The sequence below is a fragment of the Patagioenas fasciata genome, chromosome 5 (assembly GCF_037038585.1).
Source record: "Patagioenas fasciata isolate bPatFas1 chromosome 5, bPatFas1.hap1, whole genome shotgun sequence".
NCBI lineage: Eukaryota > Metazoa > Chordata > Aves > Columbiformes > Columbidae > Patagioenas > Patagioenas fasciata.
In genome coordinates, this window is record NC_092524.1 from 31,569,445 (window position 1) to 31,579,582 (window position 10,138).

Consider the following 10,138-nt stretch of genomic DNA (forward strand, 5'->3'; position numbering starts at 1 on the left):
TATGAAGGGCATTACCCTCTGTGTACATTTCCAAAGGTCCCTTATTTCTAAAGGTTTATGACTCTGCTGGCTATTTTGACTGATTTCTGGTTCCCACCTCCTGCCCACCAGCCCCCAGCTTTTGCTTTGTATTTTGTGAGTGGCGTTGCTTCAGGTGGCCGGAGGAGATGGTATTACAAGGTCTTCATGTCTCCTTCATCCTTTCTCCCTTTGCTTTGAGGAGGAGAAGGGAGAGGTTTGAGCCTCTGTGCAAGGCAGAAGCAGATGTACGATCCCACGTGTGGTGCCTGCTGCGGTGTGATGCTCTGGGGCCCTGTGGGAAGGACCTCAGATTGGAGGGGGAGGATGGAGTGGGGATGGATGTGTATCAGTGCATTGGCTGTAGCCCTGCCTCCTGATTGCTCTCAATGCTGGGATTTGCAAGGGAGCAAAACGCCTTGCCAACATCTTTTTTTTTTTTTCTGCTTTATTATTAACTCCTCTTGCCCTGGAAAAAATCATTTGTAAAAGAAAAATGGGACTTGAAGACTGCTAACTTGCCTGAATTTTTCTTTGGGAAAAATGACAAATTTCAGATTTTAGCAAAAGGGGTTATTTATACTGGAGCTTTCCCTGTTTGAGCCTTAAGATTTTGTTGCAGAAGGCATTCAGCCTCACCACAGAGCTATTGCTGCCATAGTTACTGAAAACTGCATTATGCTGTAGCAGCCGCCAGCCTCTGCATCAGCAGCAGAAGTGTTTGGGGAAGAGGGGAGGAGAATTGCACAATAGGATCCCGGAGAGCTGATGACAAAACAGATTGGAAAAGATGTGGATTTACAGATGGCTCATTTAGCATGCATCATGCAAACTTTGTGGAGAGAAAAATGAGGGGGAAGAACAATCCAGCAGTGGTGGTATAATATGAACATTTTCTCAGTAATTTAAGGTTGGTGTCTTTCTGTTGTTTTAATTTTACTTGCTGTTTTTAAAGATTTTCTTGGAGGAGGGGTAACTGTTGCCACTTCTTGCTGCATTTGGTGCACCTAGAAATCTGCATGCTTTTATGAAATTCTATACTGGATTGGTTTTTTTTAATATGCTGTATGCCAGAGTACGCTGATCCTGTGAAACCAGCATTTTATGTATGTCTTCTTACCTATAGAAATGAAGCTGTTTGTCTTATGTTTGTCCAGGGGTTATATTATTTCCTGCTAGAGCTATATTGAGAGTAGATTGCTTACGCGGGAAAGCAGGAATACAAGCTATAGCAGAAAGTTGTTTGTGGTTGAATCCTGTATCTCATAGTATTCCTGTATTTCAAGTCTAAATTTAACAGTACATCTGATTTAAGATATTTTAGATGGAAGAAATGAGCGATCTCATCTACTTATTCTGGAATATGGCTAAATTCTTATGTTAACTGGATTGATATTTGGTTTTAGTTTAATCAACCATCTATTAGACAAACTGATTGTTCTTTAAATTGTCTCTTGGGTGATTTAGCTGTGAAATGTGTGTGATCCTGTTATTTTCTTTCTAGGCCATTGTCACCTTCTTTTTTAGTTTATTTCATTGTATGATTTCCACAAACCAGCAAAAGTGTGTTGACATGATGTAGCATGTTCAAAGGTAGAAAGGGAGCATTCTTACTTCTCGCTCTTGGTTTCAGCAGTTTCTGTATCCAAAACCAGCAAGTCATTTTGCTCTCACAGTCAGAGGAAAAACATCTTCTGGCACACTGGTATTATGTAAGAGGCTCTACATGAATTTTCATTATATTTTTTGTTCCACTTGAGAAAGACATCTTTAAGAAGCAACTTCATAAAAAAGTGTTTCATGCACGATCTCTGTATTCAGACCTGACTTCACTACCCTGCCTGGCTTTTGTTTTTTACTATTAAAAATTAGGGGATGAAGCAAAGAGGCACTGGAATATCAGCACGACTGCAATTCATATATATACCTTCAACAAAACAGTATTTTGTTACAGAAACTTTAACCTTAAAGGGAGAGAAATGTCCCAACAACAGCAGAACAAAATCAGTAATATTACTGTAATGGTTGCTGGGCATGTTTGTTTTTTCAAGGTTTAAAGTGAAGTATGGGTCTGCCCCATGTACTCTCCCTTTTTGGGGTGTAGTCGTAGTATGGAGCTGTGATTAATAACATCAGTTTGGCCTCCATCATGTTCTGCTCTGTGTGCAAACACACATGCCTGTTGGAAAGGCTCTTACAGTTTCATGTTAGTTCAGCAAAAAGGCGTTTCCGTGCACATGAGGGGATACAGTAATGCTGCTGAGAACAGCAAACAACACACTTCCATGTGCATTGTTTGCATTGCTTGTTCTCTGATACTTTATAATATATATGGGGCGTGGATGTGGTTTAAGCATTGTTGGAAAGTATGGGAAGAGCCTGGGAGCCTCTCCAAGCTGTAAACAGATGTTATCTAAACCACCTCTACGAGAACTGTGAGGTTTTGGGATTGAAATAAAACACCGAGTTGTTTCATATACTTGTATGTTCTGGGTTTCAATTTATAAAGAGTTTGAACTGTGATAGGTTGATTTCATGAAAAGGGTAGCTGAGAGCTGAAAGTCATGCTTAGGAAGAATATGAGACATTTTATAAGAGGAATTTTATCTGGTTTTAGTAAACAGTTGCAAAACAAGAATTCTGTGTCTACTGTTTTGCTATCATGCTCCACTATTCAGCCTCAGTTTCCTGAGTAAGCACCATCAAAATGGTGCTAATAATGATAAATGAATATAAATCAGTTCTTCTGATACTTGACTTTCTCATATTTTATAATGTTAATTGATCCTCATCACTCTATTGGATGAATGTGCTTTGCTTCTTTCACACATCTCAGACTAAGTGACTTGCCCAAGGTCATGCAGTTGTCTGGTAACACAGTTTTCAACTTTCATACTACTATGGGAATCAGAGCTTTTATATGTCTGTTAGCAAAACAGGTTAAAGACTACCCCATCATCAAAATATGCGCATTTGCAATTGCTATTAAGGTTTGTTAGTTTTAACATATAAGCAAGGAGAGGCTTTAGCTGACATCCAGGCTCTGTTAGTTTTAGTGCACAGGAATCCAGAGGCAGTCCTCACCCTGAAGATGTTGCAGCCTAAGTACGTGAAAACACAGTGGTGATATAACTGCTCCAAAATCAGAGAGGTTTTGTCTCAGATCAGTACTTTAACCTCCAGATCATATGGCTGCTCCATTACATTTCCCTTGGAAAATGTGGAAGATAACCTGGAAGCAGCATGCAGGGAAAGCCTCCCTCAGAGTTATCATTAAAACCACAGGAGCTTTTCCTAAAGGAGATACTTCAGGTTTAATACTGTGTTCTAAAAGTGATTCTTCTTTAGTTAGCCGGTCTAGCTTTAACCTCTGAGTTTGTCCCCCAGTAGCTGGTGGGATTAGAAGTACCCGAACAGCTGAGGATTTGTAATGGCCATACAAGTGTTTCAGTGCTGCAGGGAAGTGTCAGTTCAAACCTACTACAGCTGAATGAGAAATGAGGCACCTCACTCCTATTTCCTGGGGATCAATTAAACTTTATCCAAGGGGAAAAAATTACAAATCACAGGTTGTTGGCATTTTTGTAGTCAAGTCAAGGATAAACAGATCTTGGAGCTGCCTATTCTTATCATATGTTCCTATGGGTCCCAAAGAGACACAAACCATTTAGCAGATGACAGTAGCAAAGTTTGTACTCTGACTGTTTGCACCATGCCAGACAACTGAACAGATGATGTTCCTTTTCAGTTATTCTCACCAGCATTATATTTACATAAACATTAAAACAAACTGAATTCTGTTTTCCTCGGGTAAGCAAAAGAGGGTCACACTAATACTGTAAATTACTGAGAAACTTCAAGTTTTGGTGTAGTGAGGCTTTCCCACTGCTTGTTAAGCAAGTGAAATGTGTGTTCCATGGGAAAGTACTCAAGAAGATTTGTAGACTTTGGCCGCTTAATTGTTTCTTCTAATTTGTCTGCTAATCTAGTTCACAGAATCACAGTTGTTGCTGTAGAAATGATTGCTTTGAACACATGCTTACAGTTCTAAATAGAGATGTCAAATTAATTCCTGTGTAGCAAACATCAAATGTTCTTTTCATACAGGTGTATTGGTAATGACTTTATAAACAACATGATGTTTCCAAAGCGTTCCCTTGAAATTATATTTTTATTTTGACCTTCAAGGACTTTTTAGAGTTTTGATACTTTTGCTCTCTTAAGTATAATAAATACATCATTATAATAAATATATCATTTACTTCATTAGTAAAATATATTAAAATATTTTACAAGACTTAAAGATATAATTTTCTGAGGTTACATATAATAATGTGGTGTTTGGAAATGAAACAAGGGGAAGAGATCACATATCACCTTTATATATATTATAACTTTAGGAATTTCTGATTATAATATGTGAACAGGGAGAATATATATTCCTTTCTGAGGGATAAAGTATTTTGAATATTCTTATGGGTCATGCTAAGGATAGATACTATTTTGATTGTTACTCTGTGTGCATGTAAAATTTTGGCACTCAGTCAGGAACCAAACATCTTGGAGGGGACTGTAAGACAGTTTTTCACAGGTCTCTTTTCTGATCACAATTCTACTCCAAACATAGAAGCAGTAACCTAATACAGTTGTTGCATCCAACAGAGAATTGGGTGATCAGGTTCTTGGTATTGCCAACAACTGTCAGTGTAATCTCAATAATGCCTGTAACCTTTTCTATGTTGGAAATTTTTTATCTGAGAACAGAGAAGAATGTTTGTCTGTTCTGTAAAGCACTTTGAAGTACTTAGATGACAAATATCCTATATAGTGGTTGTAAAATTTCATCACATATAAACAACCCTCCCTCCCCATTTTTGAAAGATTTACAGCAAAATGAGAAGTGACAATATATTTATAGTTCTTTTTGCTGTTATCTTTCTAGTTATTAAATTTTCTGCTTCACCACGAGACCTTTCATGTTTGCTGGCATTTGTGATACAGGACTATAGCCTGCTGTGACATGCATATAGACAGCTACTTTACCATCACAAATTTTTGTCCTTAGGCACCCTTATTGAGCAAAACAATATCCTGAATACTGTCTGTCTTTCTTTAGTAAGAAGACTTGTTTTATTACAAATGTTTGGTATTTGTTTCTAGTTTAAATTCACTGTCAATATTTCTAACAGCAGAGAGATAGATGCTGTGCATGAAGAGTACAAGCAGAAACTGAGGGACCAGGAGGCTTTCCACAGAAAACAAATTCAGCGGCAGCAGCTCTATGTTGAGGATTTAAAGCAGCAGATCCTGAGAGGACAGATCAAAGCGGAGCGGGAACTAGAAAATGACCAAGCGCTAATCAACCAGCAGATCCAAGAAAGTGGGTACCTGCCTCATCCCTTCTCTCACTTTCATCCTTTTGGTGTTTCTGGCCTAGTTATGCTTCACGTTATGGATGCAACTTTTATTATGGCTCATTACTAGTTCTTTCTTATATTGCCTTTCCCTTAAGAACAGTTATTAAGCTTTGATGAACAGAACTAAAGGGCTTCCTTCACAGCGCATCAACAGCAGCGTTTCATTAGCCCTGCAGGTGGCTGCTGGGGAGAGCGGGCACTGAGCCTCCTGACTCCCAAGCGGCCCCCGTCCGGCCTCCCTCCCTGCAGCTTTGCTCTGCTCACATCCGTGGTGCAACTCTGCTGCTTTGCAATGTAGAGCGAGCCTGCTGTTGTGATTTTCTTGTGATGTACCCCTGTTTCATCCAGTGGGTTGTTCTGGAAGACTGAAACTGAGATGGTTGTGGTAGTTCCTACCATAGGCTTTCAGGAGAAATTGCTCTAACAACAAGATGTGACAAACACCAAGAAGTGACGTGTGTCAGTTGAGGTACTCTCTTGATATATTTCATTGATGATGTTGTCACCTGTGACAATATAGACCATTTTCATGTGGTTTTAATGAATTTCACTTCTTAGGAAAAACAGGGCCATGGCATAAGATGATGGGTCAAACTGAATTTTCTATGGTTGCTATGTGAGTTCTGAACAAGGAAAGCAAAGAAAACACATCTGAGAAGTAGGTGCAACACTGAAGTTCAGAGCTAAAATCCCAGCCCCAGTTAAGGGAGAGTTTCACTGGCTTTAATAGAGCAAATATTTCCACACTCCCCTGTCCTTTTATAATATAAAGAAAATGTATGAAGATATTCTGTGGTAGAAACTGAAGTGTAACAAATGAAGATTAAAAATAAAATGCAGGTTTGATTTACCCTAAAGATGATTGATTAGTGGTATTGCCTTCTCCCCTACTGATTTTGTTTTAAATGAAAACTGGATTAAAAAAAGAAACGCATGCTTTGGTTCAAATAGGAGTTATTTCTAGGATGTTCTACAGTGTTGTGTCAGAGTTCTAAAGGCAAGATCAGTGATCAGATTTTGAATGGCAAATAGCTGTGTCAGAAGGTGGAGCCACAGCGTATTTGGAAAGCTATTTTTTAGTGTCAGTGGCTCCTGGCTCCCAGAGGTGCTGCTGTGCCTGTAGGCAGACATATTCAGCAAGATGTCTTGGTGGGTTTGGGCTACCGCTTAATGTGTTTACAGACTGATCTGGGAACATTTTAAACCGTGACATGTTTTTGACCACTGAAATTGGGTGGTTACAGTATTCTCTAGTTTGTGTTCTAAAGAATTGTTTGGTCTGGGTTTCTTGATAAGCAAAGTATGCCTATTAGAGAGGCACTGTGCCCAATTGGCAAAACCTGCTATTGGTTCCTGGAAGAAGAAAACTGAACTTTTGGCAGCTTCTCAGACCCAAACTTATGCAGTCTGCTATCTTTCAATTACACCAGCCATGATGACGAGATTAAAAGGAAATTATGATGATGAGATGCAGCAGAAATAGGCTTAGGATATGTAGATAGTACAGAGAACCAGGAGAGTTCCCCAAAATATCTTTGTTTCATAGCTCTGCAGACTTGTTCTCTGCTTCCATCTAGTTCTTCTGTTTTTGCTGTGTTCACACAAAGCTTAGTCAGGCAGGTAGTTTTTGCTAGCCAAATACAATTCTTCACTTGGCAGCCCACCAAAGTTCTCCACCTTTGCTGCGCCCTCTGTCTCAGCTGCTGACAGAAGCAAGTTTGTGAGCAGGGATTAATTAGGATCTTAGCACTTGCTGCTCTGTTGCAGGGAAACTCTCATCTGCCAAACGTTCTCCTTGCTAGTAACATGCTAAGGAGGACAGATCTGGAAATAAAGAGATGAGAAAAAAGCTTTACCTGTGAAAATTTAAAATGATTTTAAGAAAAAATAACTAAAAGAATTACTAAAATTATTTGCTTTTATCTGTAGAGTAACCATAAGAGTTAGAATTCCTAGTTCTGTGCATGTACTGTGTGCTGCCAACATGGACAGGAGACTCTCTGTGGTCAGGATCACTAATGAAGTATGTTTAACAAGATCAGTAGTCACCAACCAAGTGATGCTGACAGTGCCTATGTACTAATAATTTCTTACATCACGGAAACTTCCACAGCCCCAAATTTCTCTCTTGCAGCTCAGCTGTGCAGGGCTGTGGGTAGCCTCATTCATCATACCAGACTTAAATACCTAACCTCTTAATTCCTAACCCCCTGAATAAGCAGCAAAATGTTGCTTATTCAGTAAAGGACTGCAAATCAAAGGTAAGCCCAGGCAAAAGAATGTTGCTGCTAGTTAGACAGAAGTCCTTTAAAAAGCTTTGGTCATTTGAGAAATGCTCTACTCGTCAAGGAACCGTGCCTGTGATTTGTAGACTGCTTTTTCAGCTAAGGATATTTTTTTTGTTTGCTTTGTGCAGCTCAATATGTATGTTTGTATAGCAGCATAAAAATGAACAAACTCTGCTTCATTAAGAGAATATGCCCAAGCCATCAGAGACAATCTGGCAGTGGTCATCTCAATAATCACTTATTTTGATTGTTGCAGTTCATGATATCACAGGCTGAAGCCAGTGCGCTCTGAAAATCCTCCAAGCATATCCCCTGCAAGGAATAAAGTAGTCTTGTATCCAGGGTTAAAAAATCAACCTAGTGTTCTGTGTTCTCTACTGCTTCCCCATTGACTGCAAAGATCAGGTTCCCAATATACTGTGTAAGCAGGGGTAACATATTTTATTATCAAAATAGGTTAATCAGTTGGTTTGTGAGCGTATTTAGCATTTATGAAGTAAATGGGGTTACATTAGCAAAAGCAAAGAAGAAGGGTGGTGATTTAATGAGAAATATGCATTGACTGGTGGAATGAGCTTGTCTTGTTGGAATTATGTTCATCCTGATAGCTAAGGGTTGTGTTGGCTTCACCTGTGTCCTTGCCATGAGAATATTTGATTTTTTTCAAGTACCTGACATGCTAAAGTGCTCAAGTGCAAGGTATGTGGGCTCCCATCAGGCTGTTTTGGCAAGTGTTTGTTGGAGCAGCGGTAGTTGCCACAGGTAGTAAATTTGTGGTTGTTGCTCTACCTCATCAGGTGCCACATAAGGTCCATGTTGCTTGAGAAGCTGCCATCTGATGAGTTTAGAGAGGCTGGCAGAACCGTGCAGCAGGTACCTATATGGTGGGTTCCTTGTAGCATTGTCTTAAACCCACTTGGAAGGTTGCGTGCCCATCCACAGGACTGGTAGCTGCCCCCACAAATGAGGCACATCTCAGGTGGGACATGGAGAGGTCAAGCCTTCAGGCATACTGAACTTGCTACCATTAAGGGTTAGCACAAAAATCGCCCTTTCCTCTGCTAAACAAAGTTCTTTAGCATGACTCTGGGCTCCCTCATTGTTAGCGTACCTAGGCAGGTGAGAGAAAATAGTTTGCACGTGTTTTTTGTTGGTTCATTCAAGTTAAGGAGGAAAGGAGAGGAGCGAAAGGCACAAAGAGAAATGTTTGGTTTAGAATAGTTGTAAACCACTGAAATGCTGTGATGAGAAGTCAGTAACATTTCAAGATTACACAAGTGCTTATTTTTTCACTCAAAATGTGGGAATTTATTAGCCAAATGTTCATTACTGTGTGTCTGAAATTCCATCTGCTGCATTAACATGGCTCTGTTTAGCTCTGTACAACTGCCTCTTCTAGTGCTCTCAGTACTCTCAGTGCACAGACTTTCATTCCCTGAGTAACAAAGTTTGACAAGTTTCTTCAGAATAAGTAAAACAGAAATAACATATTTCACAGTAAAAAGCTAATGAACTCATACTTCACTGCTGTGAATATATACCCTCTGTCTGAAAAGTGCACAGAATTAAACTCAGGCCTTTTAATGCTTCCACTGCATTTTAACAATAAAATTGAGGTGACATTGGAGTGTAATCCTTGAGAAATTGAAATGTGTTCTACTTTTTGCTTACAAGCAAGGTCTTATCTACCAGTGTCCTTAGCTGTATCAGCCAAGGCCCTGCTTATATCTAGCAGATGTTACCCAAAGCATTATCCCAATTGAGAGGCTTTCAGTGATCAATAAAGTGCAGCAATGATACATTTTTCTCTAAATAGTTTGTCAAGACTCCAATCTGTATGTATAGAAATTATGTTCTTCAATGAGCTCTCAAGGCTGATTAAATAAAGAATGAAGACAGTAACAAAAAGTGTTTTTCCTTTCAATCATTGTTGTGTTTACAGACCAGCAGTGGCTTATAAATGAGAATAAACGCCTGGCTGCCCTTCAGCAGCAGCAGAGGGAGTTTGCAGTGCAAACAGAGTCTGCACTCTACGTGGAGGCTGAGGTGCAGAGCTCCATTGGGCTGGAAATCTGCCCTTCCCTGCTACAGCAGAACAAGAAGAGACTGGTGCAGCTGGAGCTCTTGCGAAGACACTCCTTAAAAAAGGCAGAAAGAAACATAAGACGGAAAAAGGTCAAATTCCAGCTGGAAAGGATAGTCAAGAAGCAGAAGTTATTGGAAGCCAAGCAAAACTTAGAGCAGCTGGAAGCTAGCTGCTGGTTCCATGAAGAGTGTGTGAAACAATCCCAAGTCTTAAATGAAAATAACACTGTACAGTCCTCTTTGGATCACCATTTGCAAAAGAGAAGGAGGTCACTGCAGCACAGGCAGCGTTCTTGTGGTAACCCACGAGTGCCCCAGGTACCCAGGTGA

The 10,138-nt window shown here is 39.8% G+C and overlaps 1 protein-coding gene across 3 annotated transcripts in view; it reads left to right on the top strand.

Moving 5' to 3' along the window:
• The window catches only part of STARD9 (StAR related lipid transfer domain containing 9), a 109,878-nt gene that overhangs the window by 78,314 nt on the left and 21,426 nt on the right, over nt 1–10,138 (top strand). For all 3 annotated transcript variants that reach the window (XM_065838068.2, XM_065838069.2, XM_071809226.1), the window contains 2 exons: nt 5,208–5,398; nt 9,666–10,134. In XM_065838068.2, the coding sequence (XP_065694140.1) occupies nt 5,208–5,398; nt 9,666–10,134 (660 nt within the window). The remainder of the gene's footprint in view (nt 1–5,207; nt 5,399–9,665; nt 10,135–10,138) is intronic.